Here is a 25,741-nt window from a genome sequence, read left to right on the forward strand (position 1 = left end):
AAAAACATGTCTTGCTTATTGGCACTTTATTTTCTTCCTCTTTTTTTTTTTTCCTTATTGAAAGACATTTAGCTAGGGGTTTTTTTGTGTGGCTGATCAACCTGCTTGTTGATGAAGAAATAAGTTGCTTACCTGTAGCAGGATGATCAGCCACACATTTTTTCCTTCCTCCTATTAGTTGACTTTTTTTAAAGCTCTTATATAGGATTGAGGGGACCTGTGCAATAGCAGCTGTGTGAGAACCCTGTGCATGTCCAGAATAGCTTTCTAGGCTGTTTCTAAGCTTTACAAGAAGCACGCCGCATCAGCATTGTTACATGACATTGCTCATTTGTTTGGCTGATTATCTTGCTGTCTGTGAAAAACACCAAGAAGAGGTAAGCAACTACATTACCTAAGACGTCAATACAGAATAACAGAAACCGATAAATATTCACACACAAACATGTATGCATCTAACCACACCATGTACTCTAGAACCATGTGCTGCTGTTTGCTGGGAGCCTGTCATATCTTCCCTGTTCTTACTACAGCGTTTTTTGGCCTGTCAAGGAGGCCCGTCTGTACTGGATCTTCTCCCTGATAGGCCTAGGTTGTGGGTCAAACTGCATTCAGCCACCTAGTAACCAGATTACCTATAGATTAGTAGTAGTAATAAAGTGGATGGCATTTCAGCAAGGCCTGTGTTTTGAATAAGTTATACTAGAATGATATTTTTAGACATTGAGTGAATTATTGGTGAAGAGAACTGCCGCAGAGTAGTCAGCTCCCATATAGTCCAAACTAACAGCTGTACCTGGAATAGGGGGCTCTTGCTCCCCCACTCCATACCCACATCTTTTTTTCCTTGTTTCTAATTATATTTTGGCAGCAACAAACTCACTTTCTTGTTCCTTTTTATGATCTATCCTCCAGGGTCATACAGTACAGACCAGGGCTTTCTAAACCTGTCCTAGGGACTCCACAGCCAGTTGGGTGTTCAGGATATCCATAATAAATATGCATGAAATTTGCATGCTATGGAGACTCTGTATATGCAAATTTATCTCAAGTATGTGTATTATGGTATCCTATAAACCTGACTAACTTTGGAGTCCCCAGGACAGATTTTGGAAGCCCTGGTATAGAGGGCCCAGTCTTTGTGACATCACAAGTCATTGTCACTGATGTTTTGATGATGCAACTCCGAAAACAAGTTTGGAGACATAGCTACCATTCTGCAAGTCTCAACTAGATTTACTTCAGTGGAATCTTATTTCAATTGATGTTCCTAATCAGCCAGCCAGATCAGTCCACATGCATGGGTTATGCTTCAGGACCTTCATTTTCAGTGTGGGGTTTTTTTTTCTGGGAATTTCAACATTATAACAATCAATCTGTGAAAAAATGACTAACAGGAGAAAAACCAGTGGAAGTGTCATTTTTCTGCTAATATTTTATTATAGCATTGAAATTCCCAGGAAAAAAATAAAATAAAAACTGAAAACGAAGATCCCAGGTTATGTTCAACAATTGACATCACTATCAGATGTTTGGAATCTCTTCTGGAAATGTGAACTCCTGTGCATTTTCTCCTCTGCAGGTTAGAGGAGGTGAAAGGAATGGCTAATCGTATCATCAGCATGAGGGAGCAGCTGGTGTCCAACCTGAAGAAAGAGGGCTCTATCCACAACTGGCAGCATATCACTGACCAGATCGGCATGTTCTGTTTCACAGGGCTGAAGCCCGAGCAGGTGCGGTTGATGAGAACTATTCATTCTAAACCTGCAAGAATTGGGTCAGCTGGCTAGATGATCATGATCACATTCAGGTTATAAGAAAGTCAGTTCAGAGATTTCAGAGCATTCTGGGAGTTTCTCAAGATGAATAGCCGTGGAAGGATAGTTGAAAAATTAGCATAAACTCATCTGTTGTGATGACTTGGAGCCCTGGGGAAATGTGTGCTCATTGACTGACGTATGCAAGACTCTTTAAAAAGTGCTGTGCGCATGGGCAAGGTAGTATTTATTAGGTTGGAGGTCACTATGAATTCCAGTTTAATCTAGTACTATGTAATACAAACTCTTGGTACAAGAAGTAGCAAGGGTGTGTTCCCGTGTGGTCTTCTATAAATAGCATAATATTAAAATACAGCCTCTACCCATGGGCTCTGCACCAATGCTGAAAGTGAAAGTATGCATGTATTTTCTCTTTGAAAATTGCCACAGGTACAAAGGATGCATGATCACTTCCATTTGCTTTGATTGCGAGTAGAAGTTTGCTTGACAAATGTATGCATACTTTCCCTCCCCTGACCTAACAGCATCCCTAGGAATGCCTCTACTCAGTGCAGCTAAATGTCAGCTTACTCCAAAAGTGCACACACGCACACATTTTCGCACACACACTCTAGTCTTACTGTGAGGACTCTGTTCTCCTAAGACAAGCAGGATGGTAATCCTCACATGTGGGTCACATTATCTAGAAACTTTGACCGGCACACTGAGCATGCCCAGCATGCCACTATCCTCACATCCACACAGGATCCCTCTTCAGTCTTTTTTTTTTTTCCTGCAAAGTATTTGCCTCACGGATTGTGGAACTTTGCTATTTTCAAAGTCTGTTTTGCTTTCCTGATTTTTTTCGACTTTCTTTGCCGGGTCTTTCTTCTTCCAGTCGGTATCCTGATCACCATCATGGTAGGTTAAATTTTTTTCCCTTGTTGCGGTCAATCTCCTGTGTGTTGCTCCTCTGTGGCTGCTGGCGATAAACCGCTCGCCAGCTATTTTTCATGGCATCCGGGTTCTGCCAACACCCCCATGTCCATGGACCATGTTTAATACTGATCCGCATGAAGTCTGTATCCTCTGCCTGGGGGCAGTGACGTCCAGGGGTGTCGTTTTTGCGATCAGATGATCCCCAACGGCTGTCACGCTTGTCTAGAAAAGATGGAGAAGCATCACCAAAAATTGTGATCCATCGACTCCGGGATCAGGGGCGACACCACGTGGAGGCTGTGGGAAACCATTGGACACGCCATCCATGTCCACCCCTCCATCAGGACCCTCTTCGGAGAAAGGGGCCGGGGATAGGCTGTCACCAGTGTCGTTGCACTCAGATATCTGGCTCCTCTCCATCCTTGGCACTGGGGAAAGACCGGGCCAAGCACAGAGGGAAGTCTCGCAAGCATCGACACCAGTTGCCTTTGGTTGGTACACAGCACTGGGCTCTGTTCACTGCCAATGATCACCGTGCAGCCACCGAAGCGACCCCCATGGGGCGAAGGCATCACCCTCCATAAGACCTGGATGTTCCAGGTGTTCCCCACCGGGAGGCTCTGGTGTCTCCTCCTCTTCCTCCTCCTCAATCCATTTTGACTTCAACGGATTTTCAGGAGGAGAGATGGATTGCAGGGTGCAGTTGGCAGTGCTCAGAGCCCTACAGGGTATCGAGACACCCCGGCACCATCCCCATACCTGTGCCGGAGCCAGCGCCTTCTCTGGCACCCTTACTAGAGAGTCTGGACGTCCTGCTGGGTGTGCTACCATTGCAGCTGGTGCCCAGGGAACCATCTCTTCTGCAGCGGCCACTGATGCCCCCCTCTGGCGCGATACCCATCTTGGGATCTTCTGAGGAGGAAGAACAGATGTGGTCACTGGCACGTCGGGGCTGTTGATCCCGCGCCAGACATTCCCCAGTCCAGTTCCCAGGTCATCGATGCCCTTAGTGCCATCAATTACCTTGATGCCCTCTGTGCCCAAACAGAAGCATGAGCAAGGACCCTCCACAGTGGCCGCCAGGGGACCTTAGTGAGGAGGACATCCCATATGATCCATTGGGGGATGCCACCTCTGACTCGTCCTCAGATGACTCAGGAGATCTTTTGTCGGACCCGTCGTCTCCAGATAAAAGGCGCAGGTCCCCCTCCAGAAGACCTCTCCTTTGCGGGCTTTGTCCGGGCTATGGTGGAGGTTATCCCATTTCAGCTATTCACTGAGGAGGATTCTCTGCATAAGATGCTGGAAGTCCACCAGTTTATGGATGCCCCAAAGGAGATAGTGGCTGTTCCAGTCCATGACATCTTTAAGGAATTACTTCTTAAGATCTGGAGCACCCTGTGGTCCGTTCCTCCAGTGAATCGGAAGGCAGATGCCATCTACCTAGTGCAGCAAGCCTTGGTTTGAGACACCTCACCTTCCACATCAATCTGTGGTGGTGGAGTCCGCCCTCAAAAATGCTACGTGTTCTCACACCCATACCTCTGCTCCTCCTGGTAGGGAGCATAGAGCATTGGATGCCTTGGTTAGGAAAGTATATCAGAGAGCCATGCTCATTGCTTGTATTGCTTCCTACCAGCTATACATGACTCAATACAACTGAAACTTGTGAAAACACATTCAGGAGCTGTCTGAGAACCTGCCCCAGCAACAGCTGGATGCTTTTTTGACAGTGGTGCAGCAGAGTCTGAAGGCTGGTAAAACACAAGGTGAGGTTCACCTATGATGTGTTTGAGACAGTGGCGAGTGTGGCTGCAGCGGGCATTGGCGCCTACAGGATGGCTTGCCTTGGAGCTTCAGACCTCCTGTCTGAGGTCCAAGAGAAATTTGCAGACCTACCCTGCACTGATGAAAATATCTTCGGAGATAAGGTCAGGGATGCAGTGCCCAGTTAAAGGATCACTTCGAGACCCTGCAGCGTCTTTCAGCCAGTACGTCTGACAGGCCGTCCTCTGTCAGGAAATCCTTGTGCCAGGGCTCTAGGAAGTCCTATCACCAGAGTAAGTATTATCCTCCTGCTTCATGGGTGTGCACACCACACACCAGCCCCACAACAGAGCCCTGCTATGGGGTTTTGACTGGCAGTAACGGAGCATAAGCCAAACCGCTGTACCCTCAACGTCCTGCCCCTCCAGTAGGGGGCAGGCTGTGTCTCTTTACAGACTGCTGACCCCACGTTACCTTGGGCCAGTGTGTCCTTTCCATCATCCACCAAGGGTACCAGCTGAACTTAGGGATGTCCCTGCAGACTCTCCCCCTTGTCCATCTTGGGGTTTGTCCCCTCATCAGGAGATACTCTTGACAGAGCTCTCCACCCTTCAAATGGCTGGAGCGGTCGAACCTGTTCCACTGTGCCAACGGGGCCGAGGATTCTACTCTCGGTATTTCCTAATACCAAAGAGAATGGGGGGGGGCTCTGCCCTATTCTAGAGCTGAGAGCTTTGAACAAATTCCTTCAAAGAGAAAAGTTCAAGATGGTCTCTTTGGGCACCCTGATCCCACTCCTGCAAAGAGGAGATTGGCTTTGCTCCCTTGATCTGAAAGATTCCTTTACCCACATTGAAATCTTTCCTGGTCACCAAAAGTATCTTTGATTTACTGTAGGCGAAGGACACTTCCAGTACAGGCTGTTACCGTTCGACCTTGTCATCCCCATGGGTCTTCACCAAGTGCCTGGCAGTAGTGAGTGCACACCTCTGCTATCAGGGAGTGTATGTTTTCCCCGGCTTGGACAATTGGTTGGTCAAGAGCACCACACAGGAGGGGACGTTTCGCTCTCTGAAATTGACCATTCAGGTGCTGTAGTCTCTTGGATTTGCATTAATTACCCGAAGTCCCACCTCAGCCCGTCACCAAAGCTGGCCTTCATAGAAACCCATCTAGACACGGCTCAGGCCAGGGCGTTCCTACTTCGAGATTGGGCGCTTGCCTGGTCGCTTGCGAGTTTGATCCACCACTGCTAGGAGGTCTCTACCCGCCTTTTACTCCATCTTGTCAGTCACATGGCTGCGTTGGTCCATGTTACCCCCCCCCCCAGCACACTTGTGTATATGTAGGATGCAATGGACTCTGCAGTCACAGTAGCAGCAGGCCACCTCAGTGCACGCATCTGCAATATGAAGCCTCTTCAGATCTCCCTGTCTTGGTGGGAAGATCTTTCCAATCTGAAACAGGGGGTTCCTTTCCAGGCTCCCCATCTCAGGTTGTACTTACCACAGACTCATTGACTCTGAGTTGGGATGCACAAGGTCGATGGATGGCTCAGGAATCTCAGTTCCAGATCAACTTCCTGGAGCTGCAAGCGATCCGCTGCACTCTATAGGCATCCCGGGATCGTTTGTCCAACCATTCGGTCCTCATCCAATCAATCAGGTGGCAATGTGGTACATCAACAAACAGGGAGGCACTGGGTCGTTCCTCCTCTGTCAGGGGACAGTGCAGATTTGGTACTGGGCTCTGTCATGAGACATGCTCCTATGAGCGATGTACCTGGCCAGGACAGAGAATGTGGTGGTGTAACGCTTGAGTCTGGAGTTCCAGCCACACGAGTGGTCCCTGAATCCAGTAGTGACAGACGTGGACCTCATTGCTTCCCTTTCAACTACAAAGTGAGTCACTCCTACTCCCTGTTCAGGTCAGATGGAACACCAGCCTCAGACACCTTTGCCCACCACTGTGGCAAAGGCCTTCTGTATGCATATCCTCTGCTTCCACTGGTTGATGAACACTCTTTTGAAGCTCCAGCAGGACAAGGGTACCATGATTCTTGTGGCCCCTTGTTGGCTGAGGCAGGTCTAGTTCCTGCTCCAGAAAGACCTGTCTGTCATAGAACCAATCAGCCTGGGTACCTCCCCTGACCTGATTACACAGGATCAGGGCAGGCTATGCCATCCAAACCTCAGGGTATTAGCCTTGATGGCCTGGATGTTGAGAGGCTAGTTCTGCGGCCCCTGGGCCTCTCTGACCACATGTCTCAGGTACTAGTAGCTTCTAGGAAGTCTTCCACCAGAAAGTCTTAGTCTGAAGTGGAAGAGATTTTCCATCTGGTGTGTGGTTCACAACTTTGATCCATTTGCCTGCTCTGCTCTGAAGTTTCTTGACTATTTGTGGCACCTTTCGGAGGCTGGCTTGAAGACCAACTCTGGGTACACCTGAGTGCCACCATGCTTACCACCAGGGAGTTAGCAGTACACCCGTCTCTGTTTAGTGTTTATGCGGGGTTTGCATCAGCTGAAACTTCCCTATCTGCCTACTGTTGTGTCATGGGACCTCAACATTGTATTGGCTTGGCTCATGCATGATCCTTTTGAGCCTTTGCACTCCTGTGATCTGAGGTACCTGACCTGGAAAATTATTTTCCTGGTTGTGGTAACTTCGGCACACAGGGTTAGTGAGCTTCAGGCGTTGGTGACATATCCACCCTACACAAAAGTTCCTGCCTATGATGGTGATTGATTTTCATCTGCAGTCATTCTGCTCACCTTCTTTCTGATGCTTCATTCACACCAGGGTGAATGGGTTGTGCACAGTGCGGATTGCAAGAGGGCCTTAGCTTTCTGTCTCGAGCACACAGCGGCCCACCGGCAGTCCACACAGCTCTTCATATCTTTCGATAAGAATAGATTGGAAGTTGGGGTGACCAAGCAAACTATCAAATTGGCTGACAGATTGTATTTTCGTCTGCTGTGTGCAGGTGGGCCTTCAACTTGGAGGTTGTGTGAAGGCTCACTCTGAGAGCCATGGTGGCTTTGGTAACTCACTTGAGTGTGTCCCGTTGCCAAAATCTACAAGGCTGCAATATGGAGTTCTTTCCACACGTTCTCTGCTCACTACTGTTTAGACAAGGATGGCTGACATGATAGTAACTTCGGCCAGTCTGTCCTTCGAAATCTTTCAGCTGTAAACCCAACGCTCCCGGTTCTTTGTTCGAGTTCAGGCTGTCTCCCTCTATTGCCAACAGTACCGTGGTTTTTTTTGTGCCCGTTTGCTCCCAGTTAGGTCTGTTGGTCATTGTTGCCCGGAGAAGACTGTAACTTGGTATTCACCCACATGTGAAGATTTGTTCTAGGAGAAAGCAGAGTTGCTTACCTGTAACATGTGATCTCCTAGGACAGCAGGATGTTAGTCCTCAGGAATCCCACCTGCCACTCCATGGAGTTGGGTTTCATACTTTATGAGACTGAAGAGGGGACCCTGCGTGGAAGTGCAGATAGTGGCATGCTGGGCATGCTCAGTGTACCGGTCAAAGATTCTAGAAACTTTGACAAAAGTTTTCCGTGCCGGGCTGCATCTGATGTCACCCACATATGAGGACTAACATCCTGCTGTCCTAGGAGAACACCTGTTACAGGTAAGCAACTCTGCTTTAGGTGGGTTTGGAGGGGACCACCTTTTCTTAGGGGCATGCAGTAGTAATATTGGTCCTTGTCATGTAATTTTCTTTCTTTTACAGCTGTGATCTTGTCATCATGATTATGTATTTGTTAAATTTAAAACCTGCTTAATTTATACCTGGTCACCCTAAGCAGGGTACAACATGAAATTAATATAACAAACAATAACAATTTTAAAAAGTTTGTAATTTAATGATACAAATAAGTATAGAATAAAAGTGAAGTTTTGTAGGATTATAAAACACTGGTTTAGTCTAGGCCATATACTTGGGTCCAACTAATAAGCTAGGCTAAATAAGAAATTTTACTTTCCCACAAAATCCCATATCTTGTAGTAATTTCACAAGTATGGGAATCCTCTCATTGACTGGATTTATGTTGACTGTGATCGTGTGCTTGTTAATTATTGCTCCATTTGGGCCCATGTGAATTGCAGCAGTTGCTGATTCTTGGTGACCTAGTGCATGTCATGTAACCTCTCCAGGCTTCAATTAATGTGAATAAAACTGAATGTTAATCATAGAAATCACATTCGTGGTGGTAGTGATGACATTCTGCCTGGATGTAGCCTCTATTTAATATTTATACCTTGAGTTCCACAACAAGCTCATTGAATCATTTTGTACTTTTCCCTACAGGTGGACCGACTGACCAAGGAGTTCTCAGTCTATCTAACCAAGGATGGCCGCATTTCTGTGGCAGGGATCACATCTGCTAACGTGGGTTATCTTGCACATGCCATCTACCAGGTCACCAAGTAAACACCAGGACCTCAGTTGGTGCTATGGAGTGGGGTCTGAGGCCTGCCTTTCAACTGCTGCTGTTCCCATCCACAAGAAGCAAAAAAAAAAAAATACAAAAAGCCCAGCATTTGTCATCCTTTAAACTACAGCTCAAATTCCCAATAGGACAGTGTGAGATATTAGAGACTGAGACCTGTTTGTTTATCCTCCATATCTTGAGTCCCATTTCTCTCTCCCCATCTGGAATTGGACATTTGGGGTAGAAATGCAGTCCCTCATCTGTCTGTAAGGACTTGGTTATTCTGCCTGAGACTGTAATCTGAGTCTGTGCCCTCTATGCCAGTTTATAAAAGGGGCAAGCAGGGCAGCAGGAATTTCCCTTTCTATGGGCTTGCTGTCCAGAATGGCGCATTGGACAGAGACGTAGGTGACAGCCCCAGACCTCTGCCATCCTTTACATTATCTTGTCTCTGCGCCCCTTCATCTCTTGTGCTAGATTGTTTGTTTGTTTGTTTGTTTGTTTGTTTGAATGGTATTTTACTGAAGGCTTGTAGTATTTGAGAGTATCTTAAGTCAGCTACACCCTGTGTACTGTGCAATATTTTTTTAAGTGCTTTTGAAAGAAATACCCTGTTATCAATTAAACCCTTAATCCAAAAAATAGAGATGCAGTTACTCAATGCTCATATAAAAACAAATCATATAATACTATATTATTATTAGAGGAAGGGACGCTATCAGAGGAACAAGCAAAAGGATTTTAATCCACTGTCTTTTGCCCGCCATGGGCTTCCATCGATATCAGGTCCGTCTTCTGAAAACTTCTTGTTGCTACAGTTTCCCCCTGCCCAGTATGGTGCAGCCATGTTTGCACTTGTCATAAACAATGGATCAGTTTTTAGACCAGACGGATTTGCATCGCACTGCATGAGCCTATTGAATCCCAACAAATTGAAGGATAGTTTTAAAACTCTGTAAGCAGCTACGATTTAGCCAGAAAATCTCTGCTAAAAGGTCTGTTATAGTACTTGCTGTGTGATCTTTGGAAGTATTACACACTGGGTACCCTTCATAGTACTTCAGAAATAAGCATGGCAACTCCCAAAACCCATTCTACATCATCATTAAAATGTGCAGTCTTAAATTCATATTTAAAATTCATTTGGGCATTTCTCTAGTTTGTTCCTAGAGCCTGGAAGAAACTGTGGCCCCAATGTATTAAGGTGTGACAGGGTGTACTGAGGTCAGTGTGTGGTTTTGTGCACATTTTTTTGCATAGAACTTTACCTAGTGAGCAGGTTTTGAGCACAAAATTTATTAAAAATATGGATGCAGCTTGGCGCATACCATGTTAATTGAGACAAATAACTGTGTCGTCTTAACACTGGAAATTTAACTCCTGGTTGTTCTGGAGTAAACTTTCTGTAGTGCCAGGATCCTGTATTCAGGATGTGTGCACATAAAACATGATGTATGTGGTCTTTGTGCACACCATCTGTGAGCACACATTTTATGTTCTTAACTCATGCACATAAAACATAACTTTGTTGCATATAAGTTGTGCTTCTAGCCCTTGTGTGTGCAAATCTTATATGCATTAAATGTGATTTATGCATGCCGTTCATTTTGTTTTTGCACATATATTTAGGTTTGCATACTTTTTAGTTTATAGTGTATTTGCGTACTATTTATTTTTCCATATATTTTATTGAAAAGAATAAGCACACAAGATTGATACATGTTAATACAATCCAAAATAGCCAACAAGACAGCTAACATTTTGACTCTGTCACTTCCCAACCTATTCCCTACCCCCACCTCCGCCCAAACAACATTTACAAGGCTCTGCTTATCAGACAAAAGTACAGGACTAAGCGTCTTTTCAATGAACACAATGTGACCAGGTTTTTTCAAATTTAAGCATCTTTCTATGTTTAAAAGCTGTGATCATATTCAGCCTATATACATATCGATGCAATTTTTGAACAGTGGCCATCGAAGGCCCTAAAGGAGATTTCCACTGAAGAGCAATTTCACACTTAGCGGCAATGATAAATTGCTATATCAAAAGTTGCACGTGAAGGTCATCGAGCTTGTGTGGTATGTTCAATAACACCTGTTTGGGCAAAGGCCTTAGCGCCACCTCCACGATTCCTCCCAAGAGAGAATATAATTCCCCCAAAATGATAAAATGTACCTAGCATACTGAATCCTTGCCAGCATGTCTGAAAGGTTAGGGAAAAGTCTGTGTAATCTTTCAGGGATGAGATACTAAGGAACAAGCACCTTATACCTGTTTTCAATTACAGGAGAAGAAATAAAGGAAATATTTATTAGTATAAAGAAAAGATTGATCCCACTCTTCTGCAGAGATTGGGAGTCCCAAGTCCCTTTCCCAAGCTAAAATGTGCTGGCTGAGCTGGTACGTCTTTATTTAAAATACCATACAGTTTTGAGATGATCCCTTTAACATAATCAGCCATGCTACACAACCCTTCAAAAATACTTTCCCTGTCACAAATCCTTCTTAATGTAGCTCGTGGAGAGAAAATGCCTCACCTGAAGGTATAGAAAATAGTCATTAGTGCTCACTGGTAACCGGGTCTTTAGTACTTTAAAGCTAATGACCCCCTTCCAATCCCAAACATGCTTTATAAAAGATACAACCACCCCCCAATTCCAACTTGAGAACTGCAAGGGAATCAAACCTGAACTAAATTCAGTATTATGGAAAAGCACGGTATTGTAAAAATAAAATAACATCTCTTTCCTACCAGCGAGGTTAAAGAAGTTCTCGTAGATGGGAGAAGTGATATCAAAGGCCTCCAAGATTTCCTAGATTGCCTCGGCATAGCAGATAGCGGCATATCCCCTATTAACTGCTGTTCTGAAGTCCAGATCTTGGGCTCTTTTCCCTTATGCCAATCTACAATAGCTTTCAGTTGTGAGGCTGCATAATACCAAATGAGATTTAGAATACCCAAATCCCCTCTTTTGGGAAGAAAAAAGACTCTATGTGCGACTCAGGGAGGCCCTCCAGATAAAATAGAAAATCCTTCCATATTCTCAACACGTTTTTAGGAATCAAAATCGGCAGGATTTGAAATAAGTAAACAAATGTATTCAATGCATTCATTTTTATAGCTGCCGCACACCCAAACCATGAAAGCCCAATACCCTCCCACTTTTCCAAGTTCTTAAAAGTTTTTTGCAACAAAAGGCAGATAATTACAATTAAAAAGACCACCCACACCTCTCAAAAGACAAGCCGCAAGACAGAAGTGAGCCAACTGTTCCAAAAATATTGGACCCCGGCAGAGAAGCCCTGACAGATGGCCAGACCTCATAAGACCATATATTGCCATATTGACTAGATTCGTGAGCCATGGATGTTGTGGCCACTCCGGAGCCAGCAGAATCATGTTGCCCTGATGGTTTTCTGTCTGCCTTAGCACCTTGCCTACTAGCGACCACAGAGGAAACACGTAATTCAGGATGTCTCGAGGCCAGGGTAGAATCAGAACATCAATCCCTTCCGCCCCATGTTCCCTCTGGCGACTGTAAAAACGATGCACCTTAGCATTTTGTCGGGATACCATCAAGTCCATGTGGGGAAAACCCCACCTGACCTGAATGAGGTACATTTTTGCATCTGACAGCTCTCACTCTCCGAGGTCTAGCTATCTCCGACTGAGAAAATCCACCTGAACATTGTCTACCCTGGCTGTGTGAGACGCTGCTAGTTGAGCCAAGTCTCATGCTGCCTAGCACAGCAACTCCTGGGCTACCTGAGCCACTGCTCGACTCTTGGATCCTCTGCTAACTAATGTAAGCCACTGCCTGATAGAACCTGCACTGATCGGTAAGCAACGCAAAATGCACCAGTCTCATCTCTAAATGATTGATTGACAATGATGTCACCTCCTTCAGCCGCTGGCCCTGTGCAGACTGATCTTGACTCACCACACCTCAGCTGGAAAGGCTGGCATCGGTGGTCACTATACCCAGTCCGGGACCTCCAAGTCAGTTAACCCCTTGTATTCCTTTTGTCATTCCTCACCTTTATAGCAAAGGGTTCTAAGAATAATGCAAAAAGTAGAGATAGCTGACATCCCTATCATGTACCTCTGGCCACTCTAAATTGGTCAGAATAACTTCGCTCGGAAATTAGTGTCATTACTTCCTTTTTATTAGTATTAATATCTACTTGCAGTTCACTAAACTAGTCTAGTGTCAGTATACTTTTATCTAAGCTGATTAGGGCCTACCTCATTATGCCACAGCATGCTAGAGGTTGCACAGTCATCTGAGGTGAGGCCTATCTGACCCTCTGATTTCTCATAAGAAAATGGTTTCAAATCCATAGTATTTCTCTTTGCAGCTTGAAAATCTACAGAAAAGACTGTACTTCACTCACTGATGGTTGAGACAGAAGTGTGATTAGGCTGCTGGGGAGGGAGAGCAATTCAAGTGACCATCAGGGCATTTTTTTTTGTTTGTTTTGTTTGGGTTTTTTTTGGGGGGGGGGGGGGTTTACTGTGCTCTTGAATAGCTGCACATGGGGCCATGGGAACATGCAGGGGATGCAGTTTAAATCTTTGTGTTCTTTAGTAATATATAGTGGATAGCTTCCTATGTTTAGTGTGTGCAGTTTTGGGTTTTTGGGTTTGTTTGTTTTTTTTTGTTTTGTTTTTTTGTGGAATATTGCACAGCCTACTGCTTGAGGTCAAAATTCAGAGGCATTTAGTTGGATCACTTGGAAGTTATCTAGCTAAATGAATATTTTGGTACTTATATGGCTACATTTTAGCCGGATATCTTATATGGCTGAAAGTAGTCAGAAAACTTAGGGGCATTTCAAAGAGGAGTTACATTAGTTGGATAAGTTATCTGGCTAATTCTGGTATTGAGTTAGCCAGATAACTTATCTGACTAAGTCTGGTCGCACAAAAGAGGAATCCTAAAGTTAGCCAGAGCCAGATAAACTTATTTATTTTGCTATCCAGACAGTGACTGAATATGGACCTCACTGTTTTTACTGACTGACAAATAATTTTCATGGTGGAGAGCAGGAGCCCTGCATTCTGGCTGTTGTCTTAATCTGGGGTGAAATGACTTCCTGGTCTCAAGTTTGTTTTTGTTTTTGAAACCTCTCAGGCTGCTTGCACTCTGTATGTTCAGCTATACTGTTAATATCTGTAAACCTGGCACGAAATTGCGACTGTTTCGTTGAGTGTGCATCTGACTCCCTTATAGTGCCCAGTGCTACAATCTGAGTCAAAAGGCCACTCCCAAACTCTGGTGTTATGATTTGAAATGAAATCATTTTTATGTCTGAATGGTGATTGTTTAGAAATGGCAAAGCCTCTCAGTAATTTTATTTTTGGACTTGTAAAAGCTTTGTAGAGTATTGGAAATTGCTGCTATAGAGGGGGGTTTGCCTTATCCTTCACAGGCTATGCAAAAAGGAAAAAAAAAGGATAAAATAATTCCTGTTTTATTTCCCAGTTGTTGCTTTCTCCATTGCCAAGCAGTTTGTATCTAATCTTTCTATTTCCTTCAGTTCAGATTCATGTAGCCTGTTCCTAGTGACCTGTTTTTATTTTATTTTTCCCAGGAGTTTGTCTTTATTATGATAAGAACAAAACTGGGATAAATGGGTACAAATCTGCTGTTTTTTATGGGTAAATAGTTTTGGTTTTGTATTAAACATTGATAAGTGCCTGGGAAAAATACAATAATTTAAATGAAAACAAACCTGTTTCCAAAATGCTTGAGTTCATCCCTTCACTCTGCTACCTTGGCCCTGGTAAATGGATGGGAGCTCTCTCACAAACAAAAGGAAGGCCAGGAGTTTTCTCAAAATGCTCCAGGGCTTCCAGTTTACAGTTGCATACTGGGACATTCAGGGTTTTGTTAAAAAATTTTGTGACGCACAACATTTCCTTCCAAATGGTATTTTCTGGTACTCGGGTGTGTTTACATAGTTTTTGTTTCACCAGAGGTTGCAACAGGATTAAAGCAGTGAGCCAGGCCATTTATCTAGAGGCATAGGACTTGTGCTAAACTGCACACCTTGGTTTGAAACTGGAGGGGGAAGGGGGGGGGGGGGTACAGGAGGTCCACCATGGTTATGAAAACTTACCCTTTTTGAAAATGAGAATCTGATATGGAGCTCATTTTCAATAGGGTCCTGTTGAAAAGGGCTGTGACTCAATGATGCAGCTGGGAACTATGAGGGAAGGGGGGGGGGGTGGTGAGGGAGGACCTCAGTTTGATCCCTGCCTCAGATTTTCCCTCTTTTTTTTTTTTTTTGTTAGCCAGGGCTGGGTCCCTGTAGAGGCAGCATTTGCAGGCCCTGAAGGGTGAGGAGGGAGTCATAGGTATCCTACATGGTGATGCTTAGTGGTCAAAATTAGATCCCATGATTGCAGGAGCCTGGAAGAAGGTCTGTTGCATGGTCCTTCCCAGCTCCTCCCTCAGTGCAGGCACAGCAGTGACTGGACTAAAGTAAGTTGGGAGGGGATATAAAAAAAAAAAAAATCCCCTGTTGTGATTGAAGGCTCATGCTGCTAGTTGCCAGCCGAAGTTCCAATTGAGCTGGAAGCCCAAAAGAGCAGGAGCAAACTTTCAGGTCCAAAAAGGGGGGGGGGGGGGAAAATCCACACCTCCATCCATTGTTTTCACTTCCTCTCATGATATAAGTTAGAAAAATACAAAACTAAAAAAACAGTAGTCAAGACAATGGTATAGGTAACAGACTGAGCTGAAGGAAAAACCTGGCAACTTTTTGATTTAATCGTGCTCTTAAGTCTTTATTTTATTTTATTTTTTTTGACTGCCCGTCCATCAGGATATTGCATGCTGTAATCTCCTTCCCTTGGTTGCTGTGTACGATATCCCTGTCGATGAATAGTTTACATCTGCTTGCAGTTTTGAGCTGTGGTTGTAAAGTTTATTCTGCTGCCTAGGTCTCATGGGGATGTGGTGGTAATCGTCTAAAACTTTTAATGGGTCTCTCTTGTTCTGTTATTAAACTAGATTCAGTGCTGGTACCATAAGACTTGGGCTGGTTATTACTTGTGGAGTGATATTGACCATACTGTTTTCAAAACCCCCCTTTACAAATGAATAGGTTTTAGAGTACAATTCTGGGGGAGAGAGCTGAAGGAGTATCTGCCTGCCTGTGGGGCTGCTTGCTTTCATCGGTTAATTACATTTACTACCTGTGCACTGTTTGTACTCCTTTTTTCAGTGCAACTTCATTTCTACAGTTCTTTTGCCTGAATTACTATATACTTTAATTTGCAGGGGCTACAAATCATAACTCATGCTACAGTTTTCTCTTAAGCCTACTTTGTTGGGTTTTAGATTTATAACCTTTTCTGCTGGAGCGCACTCGAGGTGAGGTATGTACAGATAAGAACAAATCAAAATACATAAAATCATAAATTACACAATACCCAAAAATTGGTTAAAACACACAACAATAAAAGTGTAATAGAATTTGTGAAACATCAAGTAAAGACAGGCAAGGCCTGTGAAAATAACCAAGTCTTAGTAAGTTGCCTAAAAGTCAAAATGTCCCCTGCTAAGTATGTTTCACGGGCTAATGAGTTCCATAGCTGAGGACTGAAACAAAAAAAAGCATGGCCGTGTGTTCTCATAGTAGATGAAGTTCATAAAAATGCCACCTCCACTGAATGCAGACTTCTTCTTGATGTATAAGGAATATGATCTTGCAGGTTAGCAACACCTACACCCTTCAAAGCTATATGTTTTCTATTATACTATTGGTGGCTAAGCCTAAATGCAAAGATTTAGTTTCATTTTAGTTGTGGGTCATTCTTTTTACAGGTAAACCCATACTCAACACAGGAAACAGAACTAGCGGGCATGACTCAGAACTACTGTCAGGAAATATTTCTTAGTGGAGAGGGTGGTGGATGCCTGGAATGCCCTTTGGGAGCAGGGGGGTGAAGACAAAAACAGTCAACGAATTCAAGGGGGCATAGGTTAAACAGTGTAGATCCCTAAAGGCTAGAGGACAGAAATGAAGAAAAGAGGGCATGGGAGGCTAACCTGCTCCCTGAGATAGTTACTACCTTTAGCAGAAGCCGTGATACGTTTGATGCAACTGCACCATCACTCTCTGCTTTGACGGCAGGGGGTAGGGAAGAAAGGGGAATTGGATTCAGATGGCAACCAACACTGGCCCTGACTTTTATGGTCTGAGGGTACTGATATGTGGACATAAGTGAAAAAAAAATACAGGGCTGCTTCTACGGCCAAGTCCAAAAGCAAAGCAAGTCTGCATTGATGGAATTTTCTGAAAGGCTGCTCACCCAGTAAAATTGTTGCTAGCAGTAATTTTTTCTGGGTTTGATAGTTGCTTGGTTTTTTATTGTAAATATTACTAACTTATCATAAGGTTTGGGGGTAACTGCACCAACTACCTTTAAGAGAAACCTGGGGTGACCTACACAGCCCAGTAGATATTACCAAAAGAAGCTTGCTGGGCAGACTACATGGACCATTTGGTTCTTTTCTGCCATCATTACTTAGTGCTACCCCTAACACCGACTCAGGGATAAACCTGTGGACACTTTGGAGGATCCCGCAAAGCACTGTCCAGGCCCTCCTGCACCTGTGCATGTCCCTCTATACTAGCAACCTCCACTTCTCTGGTTCCCAGCTTGCCTTTGGGAAAGCATCTTGCCTGCAAGATATTCCCTGTTGGTTTCTAGGGATATGAAGACCCCACACAACCCAATGGTCACATTGTTCTTAAAATGCACTTACAGAACACATACAAAAAAATGCTGGTGGTATCAGTCATAAAAAGTTTAACATAGCAAGGTCACTAAACAGAAAAAAAGATGTAACTTGCGGACTGCAGTAGCTAAAATAAGGATTTATACTGTTAATGCTAAATAGACATTACATTTCATGGTGCTATACCATCCAGTCAAGATGAGTGGGTTATGTCCCCCTACTAGCAGCTGGAGGCAGAGCACACAGCTTTCCTTGGTGACATTTTTTGCTGTTCTTAATCTGAAGGTTATGAGCAACTGCCTCTGTTTCTCATTTTCAGATGGAATATTTTTATTCTATGCTTGTGGTGGTGTGGGAAGGTGAGTTTTCTATCATCTCCAGACCTTTCCAATTCCCATTAGAGTGGAAGATCGGAAGTATCTTCAGTTGATATCAGTCAGGAGCTTTACATTTCAAATAGTTAATTTTTGGTGTGGCCACGGCCCCCCATGTACCTTTCTCAAGGTAATGGTGGTAGTAGCAGTGGTCTTGAGGGAAGAAAAAAATCTTGGTTTATCCTTACCTAGACAATTGCCTGATCAGGGCTGGGTCCATACCAAGACTGTCTTCAGGCAGCTGAAAGAGTGGCTCATGGATCTTTGGAATACCTGGGGGCTTATTTTGACATTTACAGTGCATTCTGAAAGGGGGATTATAATAGTGGTCTACAAAATCATGAAAGGACTTGAACAGGTAAATGTGAATCTATTATTTTATTCTTTTGTATAATGCAAGGACTAGGGGGTACTCTATGATGTTAGAAAGTAGCACATTTAAAGCAAATCAGAAAATTATTTTTCACTTGAAACATAATTAAGCTCTGGAATTCATGGCCAGAGGATGTGGTTAAGGCAGTTAGTGTACCTGGGTTTAAAAAAGGTTTGGATAAATTTCTTGAGAAGTCCATTAAACTATTAATAGAGAATAGCCACTGCTTGTTGCTGGCATTAGTAACATGGGGTCTACTTAATATTTGGGTACTTGCCTGGTACTTATGACTTGGATTAGCCACTGTTGAAAACAGGATCCTGGGTTTGATGGACCCTTGGTCTAACCCAGGATGGCATATCTTATGTTTTGTTCTTATTCAGACCCCTTCAGTTTTCCACACTGTTACATTACAGCCTTATTCTACAATGAATAATATGCAATTTTTTTTCTCCCATATGACAAAGCAAAATCAGGTTTGTAGAAATTTTTGTAAATTAATTTAAAAAATAGCCTGAAATATCACATTTGCATAAGCATTCAGACCCTTTGCTATGACACTCAAAGTTGAGCTCAGGTGCATCCTGTTCCATTGATCATCCTTTAGATGTTTCTTTAACTTAATTGGAGTCCACCTGTTGTAAATTCAAGAGATTGCTCATGATTTGGAAAGGCACATACTTGCCTATATAAGGTCCCACAGTTGATAGTGCATGTTGGAGCAAAATCAAAGCCAGGAAATTGAAGGAATTGTCTAGCTCTCTGGAACAGGATTGTGTCTAGACACGGATCGGGGGAAGGGTACAAAAAATTGCAGCATTGAAGGTCTCAAAGAACACAGTGGCCTCCATCATACTTAAATGGAAGAGGTTCAGAATCACCAGGACTCTTCCCAGAGCTAGCTGGCTGCCCACCTGCCCAAACTGAGCAACTGGGGGAGAAGGGCCTTGGTTGAGGAGGTGACCAAGCACCCGCTGGTCACAGAAAAAGCTCCAGAGTTCCGCTATGGAGATGAGAGCCCTTACCAGAAGGAAAACCATCTCTGCAGCACTCCAGCAATCAGGTCTTTATGATAGAGTGCCAGACAGAAGCTGCCACTCGGTAAAAGGCAGATGACAGCCCACTTAGAGTTTGCCAAAAGATTCTCCAGAGTATGAGAAACAAGATTCTCTGGTCTGATGAAACCAAGATTGAACTCTTTAGCCTGAATGCCAAGTGTTATGCCTGGAGGAAACCAGGCACCGCTCATGGGAGTACTGAGAGGAGAGGATCACCTTGGTGGCTGAAAAGAATCAGTAAGTACTGCTTGGGGAAACTTTTAAAACTTTAAATGTATTGGGGTGAAGTAAAACTATTGCGGTATATTATTTAGTATATTTGTGTGTCTGTATTGAGCAGCTAGTCCGAGGGCAAGCAAAAAACAGGAGGTTTCTGTTTTGTATTAAATAGGTAGTCAGACTGGCAGGCAAAACACAGAAGTTTGTGTCTTGTATGTTCCAACCCACCCCTAGTTCATCCTTTAATTTATAGGCAGGTGACAACTTTCACACTAAAAGAAAAATAATAAATTAATCAGCCTTTTAACTTAAGGTGTGGGGAATTTCTGAATTTATCAGGAGTTTAATCATGCCTTTGTAGCTACCATATATTCATGTATTCACTAAATATATTTAAAGGACCCTAACTGTATGCAGTCCTACTCCCATAGCAACCTAAAACTTAACTAGGAACTGAACAAATTTAAGATGAAGGCAGCAGTCCAGCCTCAAGAGGGAATTCCCAGTCTGCATCGAGGTGGCACAGGTGTGATTTTTTTTTTTTTTTTTAACCCACCGGTAAATTGTATGTGTGCATCTGATGCAAGGAGCTCCTATTTCTCAGAAAATGAGTCTGATCTGTGGTGGCTAGAGTGGCAGACCTGGAGGAGATGAGGCAGACAGAGGTATATAGATGACACCTTCAGGGACTAGTAGCCAAGACCCAACTCCAGTCTGGCAGGCTTGGTGCTGCCTTGAAGGAGAAAGGTCTCATGATTGGAGAGCATCAACTTGGTGCAGTAGGAAATGATCCTGTAGCAAGGACCTGCTCTCCAGGTTGTACATTGTCCTCTCACACCGAGGATGTGTCTCCTGGAGCTACTGCCCAGGAGGGAAGGGTTAGGTCGGCTGTCATAGTTGGTGATTCGATTATTAGGAATGTAGACAGCTGAGTGGCTGGTGGGTGTGAGGATCACCTGGTAACATGCCTACCTGGTGCGAAGGTGGTGGATCTCACGTGTCACCTGGATAGGATTTTAGACAGTGCTGGAAGGGGAGCCGACTGTAGTGGTACATGTGGGCACCAACGACTTAGGAAAATGTGGGAGGGAAGTTCTGGAAGACAAACTTAGGCTCTTAGGCAGAAAGCTGAAATCCAGAAACTCCAGGGTAGCATTCTCTGAAATGCTCCCTGTTCCATGCGCCAGGTCCCCAGAAGCAGGCAGAGCTCCGGAGTCTCAACGTGTGGATGAGATGAGGGTGCAAGGAAGAAGGATTCAGTTTTGTAAGAAACCGGGGAACCTTTTGGGGAAGGAGGACTCTCTTCTGAAGAGATGGACTCTACCTTAACCAGGGTGGAACCAGACTGCTGACGCTAACCTTTAAAAAGGAGCTAGAGCAGCTTTTAAACTAAATGAAAGGGGAAAGCCAATAGTTGCTCATCAGCACATAGTTCGTAGGGAGGTATCTTTGAAGGATATTAATGAAGCATTAGAGTTAGGGCATCCCAACAGAGAGGTTCTAATAATAATAAAAGTAGTTCAAGTGCCTATAATTAAAAACTCACCTGAGCTAAAAGATTCCAATTTAACCTTGACAACTGAATGGCAGAATGTAAATACAAACAAAAACACACACTTTGCAATGTTTGTATGCTAATACTAGAAGACCAAGAAGTAAGATGGGAGAATTAGTGTACAGCAGTGAATGATGACAGACTTAACTGGTATCTCAGAGACATGGTGGAAAGAGGATAACCAATGGGATAATGCTATACCAGGGTACGAATTATATTGCAATGACAGAGAGGAGCATCTTGGTGGTGGGGTGGCATTTTATGTTTGGGATGGCGCAAAGTCCAACAGGATAAAGATCCTGCATAAGACTAAATGCACAATTGAATCTTTATGGGTAGAAATCCTTTGCATGTTGGAGAAAGAGTATAGTGATAGGAGTATACTACCATCCACCTGGCCAAGATGAGGCAGTCAGTGAAATGCTAAGAGAAATTAGGGAAGCTAACCAAATTGGTAGTGCAGTAATAATGAAAAATTTCAATTACCCCAATACTGACTGACCAAGTCAAACATCAGGATATGCTAGAGAGATAAAGATCCTGGATGGAATAAATGAGTTTTATGGAGCAATTGGTTCAGGAACTGACCAGAGGGAGCAATTTTAGATCTAATTCTCAGTGGAGTGCAGGGTTTGGTGAGAGAGGTAATGGTGGTAGGGCCGCTTGGCAAGAGTGATTATAAAGGGCCAGATTTTTAAAAAGTACGCGCAAACAAAAGTATGTTGGGTTTTAAAAGGTATGCACGTAGCTTTTAAAATGCGGCATTGGCGCATGCAAGGCTGCGCAAAATCGGCAGCCTGTGCACGCTGAGCTGCGCAGCCTGCCTCCGTTCCTTCCGCCTCCCCCACCTTCCCCTATCTAACCTACCCTCTACCCCTACATCAATCCCCCCCCCCCCCCCCTTTGTTGTACAAGTTATGCCTGCCTGCTCACCATCCCCCGGCACAGGCTGCAGTGCCAGAGGACTCTGGCCTGCCCCTGAACTGTCACCATGCCCCCTCCCGCACCTTTTACGAAGCCTTGGGACTTATGCGCGTCCCGTGCCTTTGCATATGCCGGTGGCCTATGCAAAATAGGCGTGCCGGCTCGCAAGTGCCCTGTGCTTGTAAATCCGGCAGGATTTACAGGCGCAGGGCTTTTAAAATCTACCCCAATATGATCAGATTTGAATTAATGAATGGAAGGGGGACAGTAAGTAAAGCCACAGCTGTAGCACTAAATTTTCAAAGGGGAAAATTTTGATAAAATGAGAAAAATAGTTAAAAATAAATAAATAAATTTGAAAGGAACAGCACAATTGTAAAAAGTGTGCAACAGGTATGGATACTGTTTAAAAAAAAAAAAAAAAAAAATCCTAGAAGCACAGTCTAAAAGAGAATTTGAAAATAGTTTTTTTACAGCCAACTTAACAAAAAAAAACTTTAAAATATATATATATATACACCGAAGCAAAGAAATTGTTTAATCTTTCCGCGATGGCCTTATTTTCCCTAAATGCCTCTTTATCCCCTCAATCATCTAACGGTCCAATCAACTGCCTCGCAGGCTTTCTGCTTTGGGTATATATATATATATATATATATATATATGTGTGTGTATACCGATTAATGAACACCGATTAATCTGAAATGCTATTTACTTGTATTCTTCTTCCCTATCTCCCTATCCCTATTCCTCTCCCCAATTTTGCTCGCTGCGAAATTCTCCTTTTTCCCTATACTCCCAACCACCTTATGTTTATGATTTTTGACTTGGCATCAACGAATGGAATAGAACTTTCAACAGTTTAATTGCCTTTTGTTCTTAACTAATTCGCTATTGATTTATATTATGTATTTGTTCTTAATAGTTCTTAAATGATTTATTTTATGTACACCTTAATTTCTTTTGTCTGTAAAGCCTGTTGCTAATTTATTGTTTAATGTAAACCGAGGTGATGTATTTTTTTACGTGCCGCAGTATATAAAAATCACTAAATAAATATATATGTGTGTGTGTGTGTGTGTGTGTGTGTCCCCAAAGCAGAAAGCCGTCGAGGGGATAAAGAGGCATTTAGGGAAAATAAGGCCATCGCGGAAAGATTAAACAATTTCTTTGCTTCGGTGTTTACTGAAGAGGATGTTGGGGGAGATACCTGTTCTGGAGATGGGTGTAATGATTCAGATGGACTGAACCAAATCATGGTAAACTTGGAAGATGTGGTAGGCCTGATTGACAAACTGAAGAGTACTAGATGGCACACACTCCAGGGTTCTGAAAGAACTAAAAAATGACATCTCAGACCAATTTCAGTTATTTTGTAACTTATCAAAATCATCCGTGACAGCTGGAGTTGGAGCCGGAGGCGGAGGTGATTGTAGCTGTTACAGGCCGAGCCTCGTCCCCGGTTCCCCAAGCCATGGCTGCTCTCGACGGCCCCCAAGCCGGTGTCCTGAGCCCTGACAGGGTCCGACTGCTTGTCTGCTTCTTTGGAGTCTTCATCTGCTACTTCTACTACGGCATTCTGCAGGAGGACATCACGCGAAGTAAATATGGTGAAGGAGAGAATCAGGAGACGTTCCGGTTTGTATTGTCGCTGGTCTTCATTCAGTGTGTAACTAATTCCATTTTTGCCTGGATATTGATCTGTTTTTTTGATGCAGGCAAGGTGGACCGCACCCGGAGATGGCTATACATGGCATGTTCTCTCTCTTACCTGGGGGCCATGGTATCAAGTAACTCAGCACTGCAGTTCATAAACTACCCCACCCAGCTACTGGGGAAGTCGTGTAAGCCCATTCCAGGTATTGTGTTGAGTGGGGAACTTGGGGAATTCCTGAGTTTTACTGAACGCTATCCCAGCATCCTCTACCACATCCTGCTGTTTGGCCTGACAAGTGCACTGGGCCAGGCTTTCATATTTATGACCGTTGTATACTTTGGACCTCTGACCTCTTCCATTATTACCACCACAAGGAAGTTTTTCACCATCTTGGCTTCTGTTGTTGTTTTTTCAAACCCCATTAGCCTGCTGCAGTGGACAGGGACCACCTTGGTATTCTTAGGTCTTGGTCTTGATGCAAAATTTGGAAAAGCCCCAAAGAAGACATCACACTAGGAATAAATCTGAAAACTGGAATGGACTCTTCATAACTTATTGTTTGGAATCTTGCTGTTCAGCATGGAAGACCAGACTTTTTTTTATATTACATATTTTATGGGAACATTTTTTTTTATTTTCTTAGTTATTGAGAGATCTGTTTTAGGGGGTGTGGTGATAACTTGTCAGGACCAGTCCACAAATCTATCTTGCATCTATTAAAGAGGCATGGAGATAGAACTGGGAATTTAAACAGGTCTCTTATGCGATATGTTTGTGTTGATTACTTTGTGGGCCTACTTTAGCAAGAGCTTTCCTGTAGGCACAGAGTGGAAGATAAATTGGACTTTTTATGCATTTCTCTGTCCCCTCTTTTTTTTCTCATTGTTGTGTTGTGTGTCCCAATTAAATCTTGGGTTTCTAGAAAGGAAAAAAAAAAAAAAAATCATCCGTTGTACCTGAAGATTGGAAGATAGCCACTGTAACCCCAATATTTAAAAAGGGCTCCAGGGTGATTTGGGAAACTATAGACTGGTGAGTCTGACTTCAGCCTCAGGAAAAATCATGTAAACTGTTATAAAGAATAAAATCACAAAACATTTAGACATGGTTTAATGGGACATAGCCAGCATGGATTTACCCAAGGGATGTCTTGCCTTGCAAATCTCCTGCTTTTTTTTTTTTTGGAAGGGGCTAAGGTGAACCGTTGGATGTGGTATATTTGGATTGTCAGAAGGCATTCAAAAAAATCATATATGAGAGTTTTCTAAGAAAACTAAAGTGTCATGGGATAGGAGGCGATGTCCTTTTGTGGATTGCAAACTGGGTTAAAAGATAGGAAACAGAGTAGGATTAAATGGTCAATATTCTCAGTGGAAAAGGGTAAACGGTGGAGTGCCTCAGGGATCTGTACTTGGACTGATATTTTTAATATATTCATAAATGATCTGGAAAGGGATATGACCAGTGAGGTGATCAAATTTGTGGATGACACAAAAATATTCAAAGTAGTTAAATTTCAAGCGGATTGTGACAAATTGCAGGAGGACCTTGCGTGACTGGAAGATAAGGCTTCCACATGGCAGGTGAAATTTAACTTGGACAACTGCAAAGCGATGCATATAGGGAAAAATAACCCTTGCTGTAGTTGCACAATGTTAGGTTCTATCTTAGGAGCTACCACCCAGGAAAGAGATCTAGGCATCATGGTGGATAATACACTGAAATTGTCAGCTTAGTGTGCTGTGGCAATCAAAAAAGCAAACAATGTTAGGAATTGTTAAGGGAATGGCAAATAAAATAATGGATGTTATAATGCCTCTGTATCACTCCACGGTGAGACCGCATCTTGAATAGTGGGTGCAGTTCTGGTCGCCACATCTCAAAAATGATATAGCTGCACTGGAGAAACTGCAG

The 25,741-nt window shown here is 43.5% G+C and overlaps 1 protein-coding gene and 1 pseudogene across 1 annotated transcript in view; both read left to right on the forward strand.

The window, feature by feature from the left end:
- Window positions 1-15,947, forward strand: part of GOT2 (glutamic-oxaloacetic transaminase 2) — an 88,969-nt gene extending 73,022 nt beyond the window's left edge. Inside the window, exons 9-10 of the mRNA XM_029609237.1 lie at window positions 1,583-1,733; window positions 8,788-15,947. Coding sequence (XP_029465097.1) covers window positions 1,583-1,733; window positions 8,788-8,910 — 274 coding nt within the window. The 3' untranslated portion in view covers window positions 8,911-15,947. The remainder of the gene's footprint in view (window positions 1-1,582; window positions 1,734-8,787) is intronic.
- Window positions 15,948-23,536: 7,589 nt separating this feature from the next.
- On the forward strand, window positions 23,537-24,498 carry LOC115096123 (annotated as a pseudogene).
- Window positions 24,499-25,741: the final 1,243 nt, after the last annotated feature.

Source organism: Rhinatrema bivittatum, chromosome 7 (genome assembly GCF_901001135.1).
Source record: "Rhinatrema bivittatum chromosome 7, aRhiBiv1.1, whole genome shotgun sequence".
Lineage (NCBI taxonomy): Eukaryota > Metazoa > Chordata > Amphibia > Gymnophiona > Rhinatrematidae > Rhinatrema > Rhinatrema bivittatum.